A 24,313-nucleotide genomic window follows, 5' to 3' on the forward strand; every position below is an offset into this window, starting at 1 on the left:
TATAGTGCAGTCTCCTGTACTTTTCTTCCACCCTTGTCCTGCCTCCCACCCTTGTCCTTCTCCTCTGGACATGGTGGGGGGGGGGGCCCATTCCAATTAGGCTGTCGAGATGAATGTAAGAGACCCAGAGGACAGACATTGAGCTCCTACACCATGTGGTTAATGTGTTTTTCTTTTCTCTTTCTTTTTTAATTTTTGTCCTCAGTCAGTGGTGCCCTTTTTTAAAAAATGTTAAATAAGCGTTTTTGTATTTTCATGTAAATTAAGTTTCTTTATTTAAATGGTTAATGTGTTCTTTTTTTGTTATTTTGTGTTGTGGGGGGGAGGGGTAATAAAACCAGACTCAGTAGAAGGTAAATATACTTGATAAACGTGATTGTTGTACTGCGAATTATTGGAACTGCTGTTGTAGGTTACCCAAGAGGAATAAGAGGTGTCCCTCAAGTCAGTGGAAAAGTCCAAGGAAAGAGAAGGGGACTTGAAATGTCATTGCAAACAGAGCACATATGTATTCAACAAAATTGTTGTTTTTACCTCCGCTTAGGTCTTGCCATTGTTCAGAAAACCACATCAAGTTCACCAAATGCAGTAGATAAGTTTTCAGGAGCTGTACATGAATCTCTGCCTCACCTTGAAGGCTTGTTTTCGTCCTTGAATGGTGAAGGGCAGAAGTGCTTCACCTTCTGTAGTAATGGTGGAATGTCCCTGGCTCAGGGACGGGTGGGTGAAGAGGGATGAATAGGGAGATACAGAAAGTGGTCCTGGGAAAAGAATGGCGATGAGAAGATGTGGCTAGTGGTGGGATCCTATTGCATGAAAAGGGCGATGTAAAGTTGAGTGGCACAGCAGTGTACCGATAGTGTTATTGCCTCAGCTCCAGTGACCCAAGCTCCAACCTGGTCTCCACGTTTGCTGATGTGGAATTTGTACATGATCCCTGTGACTGTGCGGGTTTCCCTAGGTGTTCTGCTGCCACACCCCCCCCCCCCCCCCCACCCCAAAGGCATGTTGGTAGATTCATTGCGTATGATAAATTGCTCGTTGTGTTAATGTGTAGTCATAAAATTGACAGAGTTGGTGGACATGTGAAAGGCAATAAATTGGAAGAATATAAGTGGGGAAATGAGATAGATAGGAAGTGCAGTGAGGAGCAAACTCTCAATGGGAGAAATAAACTTTTTGTCGTAAGAGAATCTGATGCAATAAGAATTTGTAAAAGTCCAATATTTTGAATTTCAATATATTCTAAATACATAACATAGGTAATTTAGAACTAGAATTAACAAAGAGTTAAGTAGCAAGAAACATATTTTAAAAAGTCAAGCTTATTGTTATCTGATTATACAAGTACAACTTGATGAAACAGTGTTCTCTGATCTTCGGTGCAAAAACATGCAGACACAACACATATACAGGCAAATAATACGTTGACATGACAAGAATTATATCTATAAAAATAAATAAATAAATATGGGTTTATACAAATGAGCGTCTTGGATGGTTAGTGTGAGCAGTTCCTTTGGTCATTCAGCGTTCTCACTACTCATGAGAACTTCTATTGGTGAGTGAAAAGGAATCTTACAAATATAACTGGGAGAATTTATAGTAGGGAATTAGGAAATAGAACAGGAATTAAATAACTGCAAAATCAAAAAGGAATCAGAGAAATATTATGTAATCAAGGGTCCAGCAAGAATGAGAAACTTAAGAAAATAAGTATTGTCAAAGAAATAGCACTGGAGTTGTTGGTGAATCTAAAATTGAGCAGGACTCAGTGATGATAATGGTATTAGAGACAATAGGTACTTTGGTCATCATTTTCCAAAATTATACAGATTCCATCATTGCTCACGTGGATTGTAAGATAGCAAATGCGACCATAAAATTTAGGAATGGAGGAAATGACCAAACTGATTTTTGTCATTGGGGATCTGTAAAAAAGGTTAGTATATGTGATTAATGGACACAACACAAGGTAGGCTTGTCCAGAAGGTCACATTACATGGGACTCAGAGTAAGATGATCAATTAGAAACTGTTACGAGCCCAGAGGACCCCAAAACCCAGCAGCATTAGATATTCACCAAGACAAAAGTTGCTTTTAATTATTTTTAAACATGAAAACAAAATCACACTTTAACTTATCACAATTGACTTAACTAACCTAACTTAACCCCCTTCAAATTCGTGTATGTAATGTGTATGTAATGTTTGTAAGTTCAGAAAAGTTCTTTGGTTCACAGTCCAATCTCACTTCTCATTTCTCCAAGTTCACTGGTTGCAGGCAATTCTTACACTGTGCACAGAATTTAACATTTATAAAATTCATCAGGCTTTGGTGCTTGAAAGGTAAATGGTTACCACTCAGGAAAGGTCTTGTCGGTTTTCAGAGAGAGATGTGTTGTTCCAAGAACTGATGTACTTCCATCAGCCACTTCAGTGTTTTACTGACGAAACTTGCCCCATCAGGGTTCTCCAGATGATGACCTCTTTCTTTCAGGTAACCACAGAGTTTCTTCTTGTTTCCCTTCTTCCAAGTAAAACATTAGACAGCCAGTCCTCTCCTCTTGCATGAAACACAAGGGCTTTGACCAGGCTGAACTAAGCACTCACAACTCGTCTTCCAAAAGGGGCTTTGCACAAGCTTGCCAGCTTGTCCTGTTCCAGTTCCAGTTGCTGCTGCTGACTGTAAAACTGTAGAACTGATCTCTGACTCTCTCTCTCTCTCTCGCACACACACACACACACACACACACACACACACACAGAAAGCATGTTTGACTCTCTCTGCTTGCAAAACCACATGACCCTCTTAGAACAGCAAGTTCCACTGCAGACAATCTGCAGGTCTGACAAGCTCTTTCATCTGTTGCCTTTTTGTAAACAACAATCCATTAGTGAAGTCTCTTGGGCACTCTCCAAAGCTTCTGAAAAGGCTCTGAAGCCCCGACATGTCTAGCATTAGCAGAGCTCCAGTATTTTAAATAAAATCTGTTTTAAAGTCTTTGTATGTGACCTACACTAACAAACCTTGCCCAAATTTATCTCCCAAAAACATATCTATATAGTGTCACAATAAAGAATAGGCTTGATGATAGGAGACAGAGGGTGATAGTGGAGGACTGTTGCTCATAGTGAAGGCCTATGCCACAGTGATAGGTGCATGATCCCCTGTCTACATTAATGACTTGGATGCCATTGTAGCTGGCTATAAACTTTGTAGATGACACCAAAATTGGTGGTATAGCAGACAGTGAAAAAAGTTATCTAAGCGGAGACATGGACTTTCAGAGCTCCTCCACAGGATCCTACTGCCTGGCTACCTCACCTGACAGCCCTGTGCAGATTTAAACTATCTGTTGAACTGAGCTGGTGGTCATTTTTGCATCGAAGATGCGCAGAGTTTGGTGCCCAAGATTTCAAGGGCTGTGGGCTCCAGGGAAGCAGCAGGTTGGTACTGAATACCAGAGTAGAAAATGCCACTTTGAAGAAGGAGTTGCTTGAGAGAGGATCTACAGAGCAGGAAACCACAGAGGCAGAGCAAAGCAGACTGTTGGTAGCAGGCTTTCGGGAACCAGGTATGAAGTCCTGAATTCGTGAGAGTGTCTATGGCTATCAGGACTCCAGAAGGATGTCATCACTGACAGCTTACTAATCGTTTCAGGGGTTTAGAACCGGGGACTATGGACGGCGACAGATGCTTGAGATCAGGTTCACCACTAGACTGGACAGATGGCTGTACAGCTACAGCGGTCACGGGTGTGCAGGTGGTGGTGACAACAGTCCAGGAGGTTGGATCTGTGGACACTTGATGTCTCTGAAGGAACTATCCTTAGCTTCTCTTTCTCATTTTGACCATTTGGACTAGTAGCGCCTCTTTGTATGTCCTTGCAGGACAAGTGAAGGAGAACAAATTTTGTGAATTTTGCTTTCACCACAACGTGGAATTTTGGGGGGTACAGTTCCATAGTTCCAAGAAAGTTACGAGGCAGGTAGAGAGGGTGGTGAAGAAGGCATTTAGTACATTTGCCTTCAGAATGAAGGGCATTGAGAACAGGTCATCATGTTCCAGTTTTACAAGGCATTAATGAGACTGCACTTTAAGTATCGGCACAGTTTTAGTCGTACTGCTCTAGGAAAGCTATCATTAAACTAAAAAGTCCAGAAAAGATTCTTGAGATTGTAATCAGAACTGATAGGCTGAATAGCCTGGGACATTTTTCCTGAAGTCTGAGAGACTGGGGGGGGGGAACCTTCTGGAGGTTTATAAAATAATGAGACAATTTTTTTAAAAAATATTTTATTTATAGATGCCATACAATCAATTACATTACATATATTTCATGAGAGATATAAATAAGGTAAATAGCTATAGCCTTTATCCGAGAGTATGGGAATCTAAAACTAGAGGGAATAGATTTAAGGTGAGAGGGTAAAGATTTAAAAGGGAGCAGAGGGGCAGCTTGTTCACACATGTTCCATGGGTATATGGACGAACTGTCAAAGAAAGTGGTAGAAGCAGGGATGATTGTAATATCTCATTTAGACTAGGAAATGGATAGGAAAGATTGTAAGGAATAAGGGGTAAACAGAGACAACTGAAACTAGCTTGCATCTCATTTCCAAGTTTGCTGATTACTGGGTGAAACTGTGCAAAGAGAAGAGGATGTGAAGTGGCTTTAAGAGAATACAAAAAAGTTGAGTGAATGGACAAAAATATAGTTGGGTCAACACAATGTTTAAAAATGGGAAATTACCCACTGTTGCACATAATAAAATGACAGAATCATTTTTAAAATTATTACTGCAAATTGATCTGAGTCTCCATTTGTACAAATCACTGGTGCAATAAAAGCAATTGAGAAAGTAAATGGTCTTTCCATCAAGAGATTTTGAATATAGGTATAAAGATGTCTTATTACAATTACATGGGATCTTGTTGAGAGAATACCTGGAGAACTGGTGTAGTTTTCTCCACCCTGGTTAAAAGATACATTTGTCTTTGAGGGCTCCAGCAAAGAATTACTGGAGCAGTTCCAATGATAGCAGGTTTGCTGTATGAGGAAAGACTGAGTTAACCATAACTATTTTTCAAGAATTTAAGAACAAATCTCGACAATCGACAATCAGAAGGAACATTTCTGCTGCCTGAGAAATCAAGAACCAAGAATCACAGTCTCACAATGGGAGGAAAGCCATCTAAGAGAAATAATTTACTTCACTGAAAGGTGATGAAACTTTGGAATTTTCTATTCTCTTCTGGAGATTCAGTCATTGAGTTCATTGAAAATAGAGATATTTCTGGATATCATGGGAATCATGGAGATTCATCAAATAGTGTTTTATTTATTTAGGCATACTGATGTGCTAGCAAAAACGTCAAAGACTAGAAGTTACCTGACTGTTAGGCCTTTATTACCAGAAACTGATGGCACATCCCATATTGCTGACCTGAGACTGCTCTGGGGTAGGGGTTATGGCGTTGCCACCTTTATTAGAGGAATCAAGGTGGAGGAGTCACAGGTTCAATCAGCAAGGGGCAGGCACACAGATACAAACAGTAATTCAGTGGTTCCACTACATTTTCCCCCTCTTTTAAAAAGAAGTCCGGTGGGGTGGTGGGCTCCATGTCTATCATAAATTCAGTGGTCTTGTCTGCCTTTGTGACTGTCATTCTGCCAGCTGTAGTTCAGCTGTTGACTCCTGGATGGTCTGGTTGTTATTGGTGGGTGGGGTATTCAGTGACTGAAATGGGGTAGGATAACATGGTATGTGATGGGTGATGGGGGTGTGGTGTACTGGTTGGTCGCTGGAGTCCTGGGGTCTCTCATGTGCACCACGCCCCAGGTGGACACTGTGTCCTCGTGCCCATTTGGGTACACCTTATAGGCGTATTGGGGGTTGGTGTGAAGGAGGTGGACCCTCTCGACCAGTGTGTCAGACTTATGGCTTCTCACTTGCTTCTAAAGCAGGAGTGGCCCTGGGAACATCAAGCAGAATGTCAGTGTGGTACCCAGTTCAGACTTCCTGGGGAAGGGAAACAATCTTTCATGAGGGGAGGCATTGGTGGAGGTACACAGGAGGAATCCGATTGCGTAGAGTGCTTCAGGGAGGACCTCGTGCCAGTGGGACACAGACAGCCCTTTTGACCTTTGGGCTAGGAGGATGGCCTTCTGATGGTGACATTCTCTCTTTCCACCTGGCTGCTCCCTTGGGGGTTATAGCTGGTAGTCTTACTTGTGGCTATACCTCGGACCAGCAGATATTGGCGCAGCTCATCGCTCATGAAGGAGACCCCCAGTCGCTATGAATATAGCAGGGGTATCTAAAAAGGTTGAAGAAGTTGTGCAAAGCATTCATGTACCGGTAGGGAATGGCAAAGGGGAAAAATTAGTGTTCACCAATGATATTTAGGAAGTACACATTGCGGTTCAAAGAGGGCAGGAGCCCCTTGAAATCCATACTCAGGGGCTCAAAGGGGCAGATGGCCTTAATCAGGTGTGGCCTGTCTGGCTGGTAGAAGTGTGGTTTGCACTCTGCACAGACCTGGCAGTTTCTGGTCATCATCCTGATGTCCTCAACCAAATAGGGGAGGTTGGAGCTTTGTTTAAATGGTAGAACCTGGTGACCCTGAGGTGGCAGAGGTCAGTGTGGAAGCCTTGTAAAAGGTCTATGTGCATACTGGCGCAAGTCCCTCGGGACAGAGCATCCAAAGGCTCGTTGAGCTTTCTGGGTCAGTACAAGATATCATAGTTGTAGGTGGAGAGTTCGATTCTCCACCTCAGAATCTTGTCTTTCTTGATTTTACCCTGTTGCTTTTTATTGAACATGAAAGCGGCTGCACGTTGGTCAGTAAGCAGGGTAAATTGTTTGCCAGCAAGATAGTGCCTCCAGTGCCATGCCTCCTCAATGATGGCCTGGGCCTCCTTCTCTATGGAGGAGTGCTAGATCTCGAAGCCTTGGAGGTTGTGGGAGAAAAATGCTATGGGTCTGCTGCCTGGTTAAGTGTGTCAACCAGGGCAAAGTCAGACGCATCGCTCTCCTCCTGGAATGGGGTGGATTCTTCCATAGCATGCATTGTGGCCTGGCAATATCGTCTTTGATGAGGTTGAAGGCCTCAAGGGCCTCTGCCAACAGGGGAAAGGAGGTGGTTTTTATGAGGGGGCGGACCTTAGAAGCATAGTTGTGCATAATAGAAGAAAAACCCTCAGCATCTTTTCAGGGCCTTGAGGTTCTGAGGGAGTGGGAGCTCCAACAGGCATGCGGTTGGGATCAGGGCCAATAACTTCATTCATCATGATGCAGCCGAGTATAGCCAGGCGTGATATGCAGAATACACATTTATCTTTGTTGTAGGAGAGGTTAAAGGTTTTGGCTGCCTGGAGGTTGGCATCTTGCAAATCATGGCTGCAAATAGTGTCGGAGGTAGGGGAATGTGACCAGTAGTCCATCTCCCTCTGGAAGACAGAAACTTCGTTGGTGACCCCAAAGAGGACCCTTGGAAAGTACTCTGCCTCGAACGCGGAGTAGTGGCGGTCCTCTGGGCAGATATGGAGCTGGTGGTATGCCAACTTTGGGTCAATGGTGGAAAATACCCAATATTGGGAAGTTTGATTGACCATGTCGGCTATGTGAAGGAGGGCGTACGCGTCCAGTTGCGTAAACCTGTTGATGGTTTGACTGTATTTGATAACCATTTAGTGTTTTTTCCCCACTCTTAACCACCACTACCTGAGCTCTCAGGGGCTGGTACTGGGTTCGATAATCCCCTTGGTCAGGAGCCGTCTCAGCTCTGACTTGATAAAGGCCTGGAGGGTGGAGAGCCTGCGTGTCACGCGCAGTGGTCGGGTTTGCTGGTTGGGCACGTTTGGAGGGGAGGGCGGGCAGTTTAAAAACTGTTGGCTGTCGACTGTGGGGGGTGGGGGGGGGGGAAGGGGGGAATAGGGCCCGTCATATGCCATAGTCAATCCTTAAGGTGACGCTGAAAGTCCAATCCCAATAGTACGGGCACACAGAGCTGTGGCATCACAAGCAGTTTAAAATTTCTTTATTCTGTTCCACACACAGTCAGCGTTACCACGAAGCTGTCATGGATCTCTGCTGAGTGGGATTTCAAGGTCATGGAAACTCTAACTCACTAGTCTCACTGCGAGGTAGTGATGCTGCACTGTGTCGGGGAGGATGAAGCTCTCTGTGCTCCCTCTATTGAATAGGCAGCCCATCTTGGACCTATTTACCTCTATATTCATCATCGACCTGGCGAGCTGATGAGGGTTACTTTGATCGAGCATGACTGAAGCCAGAGTAGCTTCACCGTCTAACCCACTGTACTGGCTTGTGATCTGGTAAGATGGTGGCCTCCAAGATGGTGGCCCTCATGGTGTGCATGGGTCCTGTTCTTCATCAGGTGATGTCACCCAAGATGGTGGTGGCCCTGTTGGATGTGACGTCATCCAAGCCCCCATATGGCCCTGCTTGGATTAGAAAGTTGCTGAGATTTGCATACCATTGCATAGTGTCCTTTATTTCCACAGCTAGAATACACCATGTCCTTCACTGGGCAGCGCTTCCTGGGTGCTTCTGCTGGCTGCAGAAGTAGCACTTCAGGTAGTCGCCAGCAGCGGCGGCCAGTCAAGTCGGAGTATGGGGTAGCCTGTGATCCCGCGCCCAAAGAAAGCGAGGCCCACGTTTCCCATGTGGCAGCTAGGTTATTGGAGAAGAAAAACTCCACGTTGCGGAGGGCAACTGGTTTTAGCCAGTTCAATGGCTCTCTGCAGTTTCAGCTCACAATGTTCTAGTAGGTGCTGGCAAATGTAATCCAATCTGATGCCTGCTACACAGGCATCTCGGATCAGCTCCTCCGTGTTCTCTTCTACTGATACGGCCTTGCAGTTGTAGGCCCGTCCAAGGTCTTGCAGGACCAGAAGGTAATCCTCGATCGACTCCCCGAGTTGCTGCAGGACGTGTGGCTAGGAAGTGTCTGATGTCGACTTCATTCACCTGAGCCAGGTACTGGCCATTCAGAATGTCCATTGATTTGGTGTATGTCTTGCAGTCTCTGACCATTAAGTAATGCGATGCCCGACCCGTGGGAACAGTAAGTTCAGCTTGCCTGCATCGGATTGGACAATCTCGGCGGAGGCCTGCAGTAACATGTTGAATCAGCGTAGCCAGGGTTTGAACTTGTCAGATGCTTCCAGTGATCATGGGTCGATTTCCAGCCTCTCTGATCTCAGCAACTTGTCCATTCCAGAAAAAAATTATGGTAATAAAATTGATGCACTATCAATAACTCCAAATACTAGAAGTTACCTGACTGATAGGCTTTTATTACCATAAACACGGCACATCTCATGTTGCTGACCCAAGTCCCGAGCTTTTTCTGTGTGACGGTTATGATGTTGCTTCTTTATTAGGGGATTTAAGGGGGAGGAGCCACAAGTACAATCAGCAAGGGGCGGGCTAGCCATACACATAGAAACAGTAATACAGTGGTTCGAACGGTGGGAGGAAAACAGAGCTCCTGGAAGAAACCCACACAGACATTCAAACCCTGGTCCCAATCATTGGTGCTGTAACAGCATTGGGCTAACCCATAGAAGAGCGGCTGTGATTTTGGCAAAGGGCCAAATGGCCTACTCCTGCTATTACTTCTAATGTACTTTTTTTTTAAAGCTGATCTTTTTCTTCACTCATAAAAGAGTTTATTTATAACTTGAAACTCACAAACCTTTCCTTTCCCCGACTAATAATAGTCACTATGCAGTAAAGCAGTAACAAAGCACATGAGCTATCTCTAGTGCCAAAAGAGCAGTACTACACATTTGTTATTGAAACACTTTTAGTACAGGAGAGGGAAGAGTATAAAAATTCCTAAAACCTGACAATAAACAGACATTGGGGTCCATACTCCATAGTGCCCAAATTAGGCATTATTCCAGCTGTGCGCAGCATTAGCATGTCCACTACAGAGAGGCCCATGGGCTGAAGCAAGTTTGAACAGAGTACTCATTGGAATAAATTCACTGATGATCAACTAAGACACGTATCGGAGACTTGCCACATCTGTGCTAGAGCCTCACGTTAAGTTATTGTCAAGATGTTGAAGAATTAGATGCAATCTCTTGTTAAACCAGCAGGGGCACATCTGCTCTTTCTGACAGCAAATCATGAAAGATTTCCAAACTTTTCAGGCATCATCTTGTCCGCATTCAACTGTTCATTGACAACTGTTGATATTTTCGTTAAATTTGTTTTAGACCCATGAAACAAGAATGTCTATGCTACATTTAGATCCCAATTGTGTAAAATGTTAATAAAAAATTATATCATTAATATACAGCTTTGCCATAAAAATATTGTTTTCGAATAGTTTGAAGGAAGTCAATATGTAGTGCAAATATGACACAAAACCTTCAAGGTGGTGGTGCACGTTGAGAAAGAAGTCTGAGATCCTGGATTTCATAAATAAAGGCACAAAATTAAGAAATTACTTGACCCCATAAAAACCACAGGAAATGCAAAAACTGGACTGCCTCTCCCATTTCAGGTCACCTAATATTAGGAAGATTATGAAGGAAATGGTGCGTAAAATACATAACAGAATAATTTCAGGATGACAGATTTAAACTTTAATGCTACTTTGGAGAAGCTTGGATGTTCATCTTCAAGACATTGAGCAAAGATTTAACAAGATAATGATAGATTGAAATGGAATCGATGGAAGGCAGTTTTTTTTTCCCTAATAGCGAATGATTCAAGGAGCAGGGACAACAGATCTAAAATTTTCATACAAAAATACAAGGGTGATATGAGCAAAATGTTTGTTAAGCAGAGATTAGTTATCTGGAATTCATTGCCTGTATGGGTAGTGCCTTAAAAGGAGGACTCAACATATACCTGAAAGAGAATAATTTTCTGGGGAATGGGTAAAGAGCCTGGAGCTGGTTTAAGAATCAATTCAGGGTTATTTTCTGTGCCACACAAATTAATGAAACTGTTTCATCAGAGACTCATCTACAAAGAGATAGGTGAACTTAAAAAATTACTGCAGAAAATAAAAACAAATTGCAAAGATAGTCACTCTGTCTTTGATTGAAGATCGCTGACAACAAAATGTTATGGTTGCTCTACCTGCATTGGAAGAATACAACAGTTACTAAGGAACAAGTTTCATTGAATGCAAACAGACTTACTCAGACTGATTTCAGAATGCCTCTTTGGAGCCATAAGGCATTGTTTACCTTATTTTGAAATGGACAATAATCCTCAGGACAGTAGAAATCTTTCAACAGCTGACAACTAACCACATGTGAAAAACTCCTGGAGTAAGCCTCTTGGTTCACTGAATCAAGGTGCAGGCAGTATTTTCCATAGAATTTGCAGGTCAGAAACATGCCATTTTCTCTCATAGGACTGTAGAGTCACAATCATACAGCATAGAATAGGCCCTTCAGCCTTACCAATGAATTTGGCATTTGGTTGGTCTAATCCTATTTGCCTGTAATTCGGTCATCATCTTATCCTTGAAACTGTTCAAACGTTTTTTGAATGATGTAATGATGCCTGTTTCTACTGTTACGAGCCCAGAGGACCTCAAAACCCAGCAGCATTAGATATTCACCAAGACAAATGGTTACTTAAACAAAAGTTGCTTTTAATTATTTTTAAACATGAAAATAGAATCAGACTTTAACTTATCACTATTGACTTACTTCACCTAAATTAACCCTCTTCTAATTCTAAGCGCTCGTGTCTGTAATGTGTGTGTGCAAGTTCAGAAAAGTTATTTGATTCACAGTACAATCTCACTTCTCATTCCTCCAAGTTCACTGGTTGCAGGCAATTCTTAGACTGTGCACAGAATTTAACACTTATAAAGTTCACCAGGTTTTGGTGCTTGAAAGGTAAATGGTTACCACTCAGGAAGGTTCTTGTCGGTTTTCAGAGAGAGATATGCTGTTCCAGGACATCCACAATTGATGTACTTTTATCAGCCACTCTAGTGTCTTGATGACGAAACTTTCCCCTTCAAGGGTTCTCCAGGTGATAACCTCTTTGTTTCAGGTCAGCACAGAGTTCCTTTTTGTTTCCCTTATTCCAAGTGAAACATTAGACAGCCAGTCCTTCCCTTTTGCATGAACCACAAGGGCTTTGACCAGGCTATCTACCAAAGAGGAACTTTCCATAAGCTTGCCAGCTTGTCCTGTTTCAGTCCCACTGCTCTCTGTTGGCTGTAACACTGCAGAACTGATCTCTGTCACACTACAGATTTCTCTGGCAGCTAATTCCAGATATCATCTGAATGAAAAAAAATGTACATTAGATCCCTCCTAAATCTTTCCACTCTCACCTCCAACCTATGCCTGCTAGTTCTAGAATCAATCACCTACCCTGGGAAAAAAAGATTCACTCTATCCGTGCCTCTCATGATCTTGTAAATCTCTTCAAGATCATTCCTCTGCCTCCTTCGCTTTCAGGGATGAAGACCCAGCCTTTCTAACTTCTTCTGATAATTCAACCCCTCCAGTCCCAGCAACATCTAGTGAATCTCCTCTTCATCCATTCAAATTTATTGAAGTTCTTCCTATTGCTAGACAATCAGAATTGCATTTAGTACTCTAAGTATTGTCTCATTAATTCCTTGTGCAGCTCAATCATGTGTTCGGAATATCTGTACTCAATACCCTGTGCAAAGAAGGCCAGTATGCCAAACACCTTCTTCAGCACTAACCACATGAATTGCCACTTTCAATAAGCTATACACTCTCCAGGACCAACTATTCAAGATTTATTTTACAATCATGCAATAAAACAGAAAATGTAATATTTCACAAATTTCCTTTAGTCTGCCTTAAGGCAAAACTAAGAGTCGCCATTAATATTACCCAACACGTCTTTCAGCAAGAGAAAGAGAAGCAAAAGAGAACCCTTTCAGAGTCACTGAGTGTCCTCCAGTGCTCCCACAGCCTCTGGAACCACACAGACTCATTTTATCTGTTGCCAACCCAAGCTTCAGATCCAAACCTCTGATACAATCAGGAAGCCTTCAGCGCCTGGAGCCCTTCACGCTCTCATCACCCTCTTCAATCTCAGTTCTGATACCTGGTTACTATGAGCCAGTCTGTGTTGGTCCTTTGACCACAAGTTTCCAACTGCCTGCAGCCTGTGTGGTCCTTTGAACGCAAGTTGCCATCAGCTCACAGCCTGTGTGGGTCCTTCAGCTGCTGAGCCCCTTGCTGGTCTGCTATTGTGGTCTTTTATGCTTCTCTTTCTCAACAGGGGTGTTTCTTCCTGGTTCTGGTGCCCTGCAATCACCATGCAATCCTGCCACCGTTTGACTTCCCAAAGTGCACACCTCACACTTGTCAGAATTAAATTCCATTTGCCAGTCCTTGACCGACCTACACAACTGATCTAGATCCTGTGAACTTAGACATTCATCTGCACTTTCACCGATTTTGGTGTCATTTGTAAATGTACTGCTCTCAATATTTAGGTTCCACATCCTTTTCATCAACAGAGACTTTGTGTTCATCTTTCCCATCTTTTCCAATTTTCTTCTTAATTACACCTTTGGTAAAAGTCTCAGTCATCAACAAGTTCTAAATTATCTCAACATCCTGACTTCAAATGGATATCCAATATTACTGTTCAAACCAGGGTGATTAAATATACAATAGATACTAGTTATAAAAATTAGTGTTCTAGGCATAGTAAAGGAGTCTGGATGAGGGAACAATCTTGGCATACAGAATTCCCAATTGTTCAATGGGCTTATGACAATCAATAGAAAACATTGACATCGAAACTAACTGGGTTCCACAAAGATTTTTGTTGGAACGGGGAGGAAGTAGCTTCATCTACACCAAGATCTCCTGGTTTTATGAATGCTCTGCTTATGTCCAACATACTCTTGCAATTCACTGCTGTCATTCATTTATTCACCGTAGGGAACCAGCCATATCCATAGTCCAAATCACTCTGAAACCAAGATCTGGACACAACATGCATTGTAATTTCCTGATGTACATACATAAAAGAATTAAAGTTTTTCCATTGCTGGCAGACAATGAACATCGTGTAAGATCTCAGCAATTTTTGTTTGTCCAATTCACCTTTTATAAAATTGCACAAATTTACTGAAATACAGCACTAAATATCTTTTCATGTTTTTTTTATATATAAGACATTAAACACAAAAAAAATTTTTTTTTAAAATCACATTTGCCAAGATTTTAGTAGATTTAGGTTAGTTCTCCAAACACCTCACAATATCCATGTGTGTGTAATGGTAAAATTTTAATGCTACCCATTTTCTGAGAATAAGTCATTATAAAGTAAATTAGAATTGCAGAGTCTCCCTTATATTATTGAATCAGCTCTTGGCAAAAAATCCACACGTCACAATTCATTTCAAATTATTTTCATAGGAGATGATGTTTATACAGAAATCAGATGTCTGGAGAAACAGTGCTATGAAAAAAATTGTAAAATTTCACCTTTCAAAATTATTTCATGAGTACATTTATGGAACATTTGAATAATAAATGATTAATAGTTTTTCTCCACAAAACCAAATGAAGTCAATTTAACCAATTATCAGAGGGTAAATTAAATTTATTCAGTCTGTTAAAATTAGACATTAAATTTCAAGAGACTGGCCTTGTTGATAGTCAATGTCGATGCCACATGGAGAAAGTAAAATGCACAGAACTATTTAAAGTTAAGAATGTGGAGTGTTAGAGTTAAGAATAAACTCTGTTACTTACTGATAACTTGAGAATTAACTATATTATTAACTCTAGAATCATGGTCCTGAAATGCAACAGAAAGATTTTCTTTGACACGTAACTTCTCAAAGAAAAATTACATGGATTTACAGAAAAAAGTTAAGGCATATATTGACACATCAATCAGCTTTGTCTGGCTAATGATGCAACTAGTCTCCTTGCAAGACTCTTTTGAGTGTAAGCCCAATAATGCAGATAATGTGTCACTGAGATCATGAAGGTTACTGGAATATTACACACTGTTGTTTAGTTCCCTCCACACTGCCAAGGGGAAATAGCCATCAAATATCTGATGAGGGAATTCTTAGAATGATGGAACAATTCTGAATCATAGAGTCAAACCATCAATATTCCAGGGTATTATAGTTACAGATGTGATAGGAACAATGGGAACAGGGGTGCTTGGGGAGTTGGTGGTGGGGGGGGGGGGGTGTGGGAGGTAAGGGGGCAAGAGGTTGCAATACTAGTCACAGAAAATATAACAGTTGCCTTTAGAGAAGATATTGTCAGAGAAATAACATGTGAAGCAGAGTAGGTGGAAATCAGGAACCAAAGTCACCAATCAATCATCTGGATCTAGAGGATCAAATAAGTATAGAGATCTCTGACATCTGTAAAAATAGCAAAGCTGATATTGTTGGTGATTTCAACTTTGCCAACATTGCCAAATTGTGAAGGGATTAGATGGGGTGAACTTTGTTAAGTGTGTACAGGTGAAATGTCTAATTAGAGACCTTGTACTTCGTAATGAAGCCAGTCAGTTGAATGAGGTGACAGTTAAATGAGAACAAGTAACCACAATTCTATTCACTTTAAGATAGTTATGGAAAAGGATAACACTGGTCCTCAAATTCAAGTCCTAATATGGAGCAAGGCCAATTTTGACATAATGAGGCAGGAGTGTGTAGTTGTTGAGTGGATACAAATGAAGAGGGTACAAACAACTGCCAAATGGGAAGTGTTTAAGAAGGTGAACATGGAGACTAAAGAGCAAAAATAGAAGGGTAAAGGATCCCTGGTTAACAAAAAATATAGTGCCATAGATTAGAAAGAAAACTGAGGCATAGACCAGTTACAGGCAAACAGGTTCGAGGGAATTGCTTGTTGAATACAAGGAATGGAGAACCACAGAGAAGAGGGGCATGAAGGGTAAAAGAGGTTTTGAGATGGCTTTGGGAGAAAGTGTAAGGGAGAATCCAAAAATAAAGGGTTATGAGGTCATGGTTTGGGAAAATCTTGCAAATGAATATGTGGTGAATATACTTACTGTAGAGCAGCAGAAGCAGAAATGGAAGGGGAGTGAGGTAACTAAAGGTAGCCTAGGGCATGTCTGCATCAGTTGTGAAAGGGTGTTAGTAGTCTTAGATCATATCAAGGTGTATAAATGACCAGGTCCAAATAAGGTGCATCCCACAACATTGTGAAAAGGCAGGAAGGAAATGTACGTTCTCCCCATGTCTTTGTGAGTTTTCCCTGGGAGCTCTGGATTCCTTCCCCCCATTCCAAAAACTAAAGACAGCCAATAAAGATGAGGGAAATCATGTCTCACGAACATTACAGAATTTTGTGAAGAGGTGACAAAGAGGGCAGATGAGGTCAAGGCAGTTGATATTATTTATATGGATTTAGTAAAGCACTTGATAAGGAGGGGCTGGTATGGAAGGATAGAGCACTCAGGTTTAGGAGGCCAACTGGCCAAAAATTAGAAAATTGGCTCAGTGATAGAAGTAAGAGAACAGTTGTAGAGGCCAGTTTTTCAGACTGGAGGACTGTGACCAATGGAGTGCCACAGAGTTCAGGATGAGGACTTTTTTCTTTTTGTAATATACATGAATGATTTGGACAAGGATGTTTGTGGCAAGATGAATAATTTTGCTGATGACATGCAAGTGTACTCTGATGAACAGTGTATTTAGCTAAATCAAGTCAGGGCAGAACTTTCTCTGATAACAGCAGTACCCTGAAGAGTTATGGAGCAGACGAACTAGGAGTGTATGTCTATAGCAATTCAAAGATGGCAACATCCACTGCATCTCCTTCTAGCCTGCTTATCACTTCTTCAAAGATCTCCAATTGGTTTGTCAAGCAACATTTTCCCTTGAGGAAACTATGCTGGCTTTGGCTATCTTGTCATGAGTCTTCAAGTACTCTGCAACCTTGACAATCTACTCCAAAATCTACCCAACCAGTGATGTCGGGCTAACCAGTCTATAATTTCCTTTCTGCTGCCCCTCTCCCTTCTTGAATAGTGGGGTGACATTTGCAACAATCCTCTGGAACTACACCAGAACCTATTGATTCCTGAAAGATCATTTCTAATGCCTTCACAATCTCTATCACTATTTCTTTCAGAACCCAAGGATGCCATCTATCTGGTCCGGGAGTTATCCATCCTGAGATTATTCAACTTTCTGAGGACCTTCCCCTTTGAAATAGTAACTGCATTCACTTCCATAACCTGATATCCTTCAACAAATGGCATATTACTGTTGTCTTCCATAGTGAAGACTGATGTAAAATACTCATTTAGTTCCTCTGCTATCTCCTGTCTCCCATTATTATTTCCCCAGCAACATTTTCTAGTGGCCCTATATCTACTCTCACCTCTCTTTTATGTTTTATATACAGTCTACTTGAAGAAGCTTTTTGTATTCTCTGATATTATTTGGACTATTTTCAGACTTCATTCCCTCCTTGAGATTTTTAGTCTGCAATTTTTTAAAAACTTCCCAATCCTTTATTTTCCCATGAATTTTGCTTTCTTGTATGCTCTTTTTGCTTTTACATTGGCTTTAATTTCCCTTGTCAGCCACAGTTGTGATATTTTTCCTTTTCAATATTTCATCTTTTTATGTTTTGTATTATCCAGCACCTTCCACATTTCTTGCAGAAACTCCATCAATTGCTGCTCTGCCTTCTATTTGACTTTGTCCAATTCCTCTCTCATGTCACTGTAATTCCTTTAACTCCACTGAAATACCAGCACATCTGATTTTAGTTTCTCCTTGTTAAATCTCAAATTGAATTCGATAACACTGTGATCACAGCCACCTAATTTCCTTTTCTCTATGCTTTATAATCACCTATGGTGCATTACAGAAAACCTAATTCATTGCAACTGACCCCCTTATGGGCTCATCAACAGCTGCTCTAAAAAGCCATCTTATAGGCTTTCTATACATTTTCTCTCAAGAGATACCAACTGGATTGTCCAATCTACTTGCATGTTAAAATCCCCCATGACTACCATAATATTGCCCTTCTGACACACCTTTTCTATTTACTGTTGGTCACCCGGCTACCATTTGGAGGACTAAATTTGAAATTTGGACATAGAGCATGGTATCAGGCCATTTTGGCTCATGAGTCCGTGCCACCCAATTTACACCCAATTGACCTACAACCACCGTAACTTTTTTTTAATGAACAGTGGGAGGAAACCAAAGCCACAAGGGAAAAATCATGCAGACACAGGGAGAACATACAAACTCCTTACAGACAGCATGGGATTCAAACCTATTCCTGATCATTAGTTCTATAAAGGTGTTGAGCTAACCACTACACCAACCATGCCTTCTATATATAACTTCCAAGTGTCTTTTTACCATTGTCATTTCTTAACTCATCTTCAATAATTCTGTGTTTTCTGATCCTATGTCACCTCTTTCTAACATTTTAATGTTGTTCCTTAAAATAAGAGCCCCATCTGCTTACCTGCCTATCCTTTCAATTACCTGTGATTCCTTCGACATTAAACTCCCAATGGCATCCATCCTTTAGTCTCGATTTTGATGGCCACATCATCATACCTGCTAATGTAATAGCTGAACTACAAGGTCATCCACTTTATTCCTTATGCTGCATGTATTTAAATATAAAACCTTTAGTCCTTGATTTATTACTTTTTACTCTGTGACCCTGTTGCATTGCAACTCATCCCACTAGCTGCAATTATTCCCTGGCTGTCCATCCACACAAAACCCCAATCAGCTACCCCTACTTGTGAGCCAATCATCTCTTCCTCTACCTCTTTACTTTGATTCCCACCCCACTGCAGATCTAATTTAAAGTCCCTGTCCCCAACAACATTAGCAAACCTCCCTGCCAGTATCTTGGTTTCCCTTGTAAATGATTTATCTTAATCTTTAGTTATAAAATATATATTTCTTAGTAAAGTTAGTTTGTGGGCTGGATCGAGGGTCACACACAGGTCACATCCCATTTAAAGAGATTTAGAGAGAGCGAGTTCATTTCAGAGTCACCGAGTCTGGAAGACAAGACCTTAATGGAACTGAAGTGTGTCTCAATTGATTCAAGAACAATGGTGTTTGCTTCATTAAAAAATGAAGTGTTTAAGTACTCAAGAAGAACTGCAAGTTGCTCAAGGGACCAACTGGCATAATTCATGCTTTTGGAGAAAATGAAACTAAAACAGTGGTGATGTCATGTCACATGATTTCAGAAAAGCACAACTGAAGAGAGAGAGATTTTTGAAACCAGCCCTAAGAGATTGACCATCCTGTGAAAGACACAGGGGTAAAACAGTAGTATCTGGAGAGAGAAAGAGATGCTGTTCTGTATTGTGTTATCTGTATTATAGGAGATACTCAAAATAAGTGGCTTTAAAGTAAGTAAGACCACTTTGTTCTTGATCAAGAAAGAACTCATCTTGAAGATCACAGTTCTGTAACCTATCAAGAAAGGGGGAAACTTGTGAAAACACTCATATGAAGACAATCTCTCTTAACCTACTTAATCTACTTAACCTACTTAATCCCCCTTCTAATACTAAGTGCCGTTATGTGTAATGTGTCTTTAAGATTAGAAAAGTTCTTTGGTTCAAACTAATCTCACTGGTTGCAGGCAATTCTTGTACTGTGCACGGAAGTTAGCATTAACAAAGTTCACCAAAGTTCTTTGGTGCTTAACAGGCAAATGGTTACCACTCAGGGGGGTTCTTGCTGGTCTTCAGCGAGAGATTCCTTTTGTTCCAGGACATCCACACTTGATTCCTCTTTAATCAGTCTTGCTGATGAAACTTGCCCCCTTCGGGGTTCTCCAGATGATCCTCCTTCTTTCAGGCTATCTATCAGACAGCCAACCTTCTTCTTTGACCAGACAGTCTTCCAAAGGTTTGTTAGCTTTGTCCTTCTGGAACTGATTTCTGTGTCTCTCCTCTCTGTTTCACACCCTCCCTCTCTGAGAGCAAAACTGTTCTGCCCTGCCTGCAAAAATCCCAGGCAAGTTGTATGCTGATACCTTGTTGCTCATTTGCAAAAAGCATTCTGCAAAAGTCCTGCAAAAATTCTGTTTTAAAATATGTGTGTGCAAACTGCTCTAGCAATTCCGCCCAAGCCACCTCAAAATATTCTGTCACAGCTTCATAATTACTTCTGAAATATGATTTTAAAATCTTCAGACAAAACAAGATGTTTATTACTGAAGTTTAAAATGGACTTTTCAGACAGTCTCAAACTGTAATGGTTTTGATTTTTGACACAAACGTAGTTACATTTGTGCAGAGTGAGAATTAAGTTAAGAGTTAAGTTTAGAGATAAGTAATAAATGTTCTGTTATTAAGAGTTCATTAAAAACTATTATTTTGAATTTACCATTGTCTGGTGAATTTTCCATTGCTGTTCCTTTGTTAGTACTAATAAGGCTTTATTAGTTTGTAACACCCTTAAGTTCAGCTGCAATCTGACCCTCTTGTACATGTCACTCCTTCCAACAGAAAAGGTTCCAATGATCCAAGAATTTGAAATCCTGCCCCATGCACCACCCCTTCAACAACTCATTTGCCTGCACTATCTTCTTTTTCTGACCTTTCCTAACTCATGGCACCAGGAGGAATCCAGAGATTACCCACCTTGGAGACAATGCTCTTCAGCTTCTTTCCTAACTCCTTAAACTTACTTTGCAGGACCTCTACTCCACTCTTGCCTACATCGTTAGAGCCAATACTGTATGTATCACAACTTCTGGCTACTCACCTTCCTCTTTAAAAATATTCTGCTCCCATTCAGACACATCCTGGACCCAAGCACCTGGGAAGAAACACTCTATCTTAGAGGCTCTTCTGCTGCCACAGAACCTCATATCAGTTCTCCTATCACTCTCATGACTTCACCCTTCTCTTCTGAAATTCAGAGACAACCATGGTGCTATTGGTCTGGGTGCTGCTTTGCTTAGACAGATCATCCCCCTCAGCAGGAGCCAGAGGGGTATACTTGTTGCTAAAGAGAATGGCCACAGGATTACTCTGCACTGCCTAGATGTTCCCTTTCCCTCTCTTGACTGTCACCCAGCTACCTTCCTCCTGCCTCCTAGGTGTGATTGCATCCCTGTAACTCCTGTCTGTCACCGTCTCAGCTTCCTGAATGATCCAGAGTTCATCCAAGTCCAGCTCCAATTCCCTAACACAGTCTGTAAGGATCTGCAGTTAGATGCACTTCTCTCAAAGAAGTCATCAGGTACACTGTTTGCTTCCCTGACTATCTACATTCTTCAGAGAAGCATTTCCTTGTCTTGGCTATTCCTCTATTCAAGAGGAAATTGGAAAAAACTGTTATTACCATACCCCAACATTTACACCTCCACCTGAGCCTCTGCTCACCAAAGTCTCTCGAACAAAACCCTCAAATTCCAACTCCTATGCTTGGCCACTCACAGTGGCTGCTCCATTTGTGCCTGCTTCACTCTTATTTATTTGTACTGATGAATTGCTATTTGATTGGCCCACTAAAGCACCTATCAACACAAACACTCCTTTTTTAATCTCTTCTCCCGACCTGTGTCGAGCTCCCTTCTCGCAAATTGATAGCACTGAAGACTTGCTCTTCAGAATATGAAGAACAAGTCTTCAGTAACCAAACTGTTCAAGTATAGCTGAAGCACTGACACTGTTGAAACTGGTCCAGGTATGTTTGTTCACAAGAAAGCAGATAAATCGAACCCACCCAATTACATCCCCGTTAGTCTTCTTTCGATCATCCACAAAGTGAGAGAAGGGATAATCAACTACGCTATCAAGTGGCACTTGATTAACAAAATCTGCAGAGAAGTTCAGTTTCAAGTCTCCTAAAGTTATTTAATTCCTGATCTCATTACAGCCTTGGTTCAAACATAGGTAAAAGAGCTGAATTCCAGAGGTAAAGTGAGGGTAGCACTTTGGATGGCATCACGGAGCTTTGCTAAACTGGAGTTAATGGAAATCCATACTTAGCATAAAGGAAAATGGTTGTAGTTGTTGAAGGTCAATTTTCTCAACCACAGGACGTCTCTGTAGGAGTTCCTTAGGCCAAACCATCCACAATCATTCACTCTTTCATTGTTAATGCACAATCGTTCACCTCAAACAACACCAAGCAGTCCCACGACCTGTATTAGCTAGAAGGATAAGGGCGGCCACTATCACCTCAAAGTTGCCCTCCATGCCACACACCATACTGACGTATGGTCAGTACTGTGGGTTGGTCAAAATCCTGGAACTCTCTCCCAAACTGCAATGAGGATATATCCACACTTTAAGGACTGCAGCAGTTCAAGAAGGCCACTCAACATCATCTTCAAGGACAATTTGTTATGGACAATTAAATGTTACTTTAGCTTGTGAAGCCCACATCCCTTGAATAAATGAAAATGGAGCTGGTATCCAAGTTGCTGAACTGAGTCAGGAAAAATTAATTGACTTATTATAATGTGTCATTTGAGAATCATTGGGCAATAACATCCTCACAGAGTCAGTGTTAGGTCTGCTTTGTTCGAGAATGAGTGAGTCAGACACCAGACTGAGTCGAAATCAAGGTTCTTTTTTACCGGATTGTAACACTTGCAACTAACAGTGTTCGTTGGAGAAGGCGCATTCTCCCGATATCAGCAAGTGGTGTTTTTTTTATACCTCAGGACACTCACTTAGTAAATTATCATATCATTACATTGTCCAATGAATAAGCTGTTGCTACCCTTCTCTGTTAGTCTGCTGCGCATCATCTTGTTATTGCCACACTTATCTTGAGCGTACAAGGTCACACCTGCATCCTGTTAGTCCTTAGTACTGGGTGACTCCTTCTCCGGTCCCAACTCATGATGTTTTTACCTTACAGTCAGTACAATTTTTAATATTTTCTGACCCAGACAAATTTATTCAATACAACTGTATGCCTCATCCTTTCCATGCACTCGACTTCTACTCTCCAAAAACTACCAATAAACTTAAGAATTCATCATCTTATTGCATGGTGCAGAGGGCCTGAGGGGGCATCCAGACAACTCCTGCCCCTACTTTTTAATGTTCAACAACTCTTGAATATTAAATGTGTTCAAATATTTTTAGAGGAAAGTCCAAACTTCTGAAATAACAGGTTCAAACGACTACAGTACACTTCATAATTCCTAATACTTTGAGGCCCCGTTTTTCAAGTGCAAGGAGCAGAATCCCAAATGTCGCATTTGATGCAACTCCAAATAGCAAAAATGAAGGGATTTAATTGGTCGACTTTGTGCCTCTTGAGTTTAAATGCTTCAAATAGAACTGGTCACGGCTGTGAACAGTCAATATTAAAAGACCAATTTGAAGTGTGACTCGTACCAATTGTATACACAAACACCTAATAGCCTAAATTTCCCTAAGATTGTCTGATCTCAGAAGCTAAGCAGGCTCAGGACTGGTCAGTACTTGGAGGGGAGACTGCCAAGGAACACCAGGTTTCTGTGAGGGGCGCTGGACAAAGTGGTAACTCTCTGTCTTTCGGTAAACAAAAGTTAAAGAATTTCATGTATGTTATATTCTAAATGTAGTATTTCATTCCAACAATGGAACCTTTACAAAGTGAGCAACACATTTTAGGCCCAATTGGCTGGCTCTGGAAACACAAAATATAAAATGAGGAGACAGTCCACATGTCCATCCACTAGAAATAAAAATGTAACACAAGTTACAAGGTATTAAATAAGCAACTCTGGATTTGTTCTTGTTGAAAGAGACAAACTCATACAAGCAGTAACCTACATTGTTCTGGCAGATCTGGTGCACAGGTCTTGTATGAGCATCTGGAACAGTTACTACACTTCGACCAACATTCAGATCAAATACCTCCAGAGCACGATTTGTGCCAGCTGTAAGAATAATATCTGCAGTTTCTATCAGTCAAGGTAAACAGTAATGAATCGTATCACAGAAACATTAGTACCTATGAACTATGTACCAAAGTGAAAGCACATTATTCTTTCCTGCCACAAACATGCAGACACCACAGGCCTCAGATTTCATTTTAGGCAAGCTTGCAGAGTTCAATAGCATTTTTTTTTAAATATCGCCCATCATGGAAAATTACATTATGCATAATTTGCAACAAAAGAACCATATATTGTATTAGACTATTTGTTTTTGCTCTTCTCAGCTCTCTTTAGCATTGGCCTACTTTAGTATTGCATCTCCATCAATTCCAGTCACCTGTTTATTAAATTTTTATCTTGGCAATGATGGCTGGCTGGTTACACGAACAAAGGGATCAAAACCAA

At 41.2% G+C, this 24,313-nt stretch overlaps 1 protein-coding gene across 1 annotated transcript in view; it reads right to left on the reverse strand.

Moving 5' to 3' along the window:
- Nucleotides 1-24,313, reverse strand: part of wdr27 (WD repeat domain 27) — a 671,431-nt gene that overhangs the window by 494,447 nt on the left and 152,671 nt on the right. Inside the window, exon 19 of the mRNA XM_069930793.1 lies at nucleotides 23,802-23,923. Coding sequence (XP_069786894.1) covers nucleotides 23,802-23,923 — 122 coding nt within the window. The remainder of the gene's footprint in view (nucleotides 1-23,801; nucleotides 23,924-24,313) is intronic.

Source organism: Narcine bancroftii, chromosome 4 (genome assembly GCF_036971445.1).
Source record: "Narcine bancroftii isolate sNarBan1 chromosome 4, sNarBan1.hap1, whole genome shotgun sequence".
Classification (NCBI taxonomy): domain Eukaryota; kingdom Metazoa; phylum Chordata; class Chondrichthyes; order Torpediniformes; family Narcinidae; genus Narcine; species Narcine bancroftii.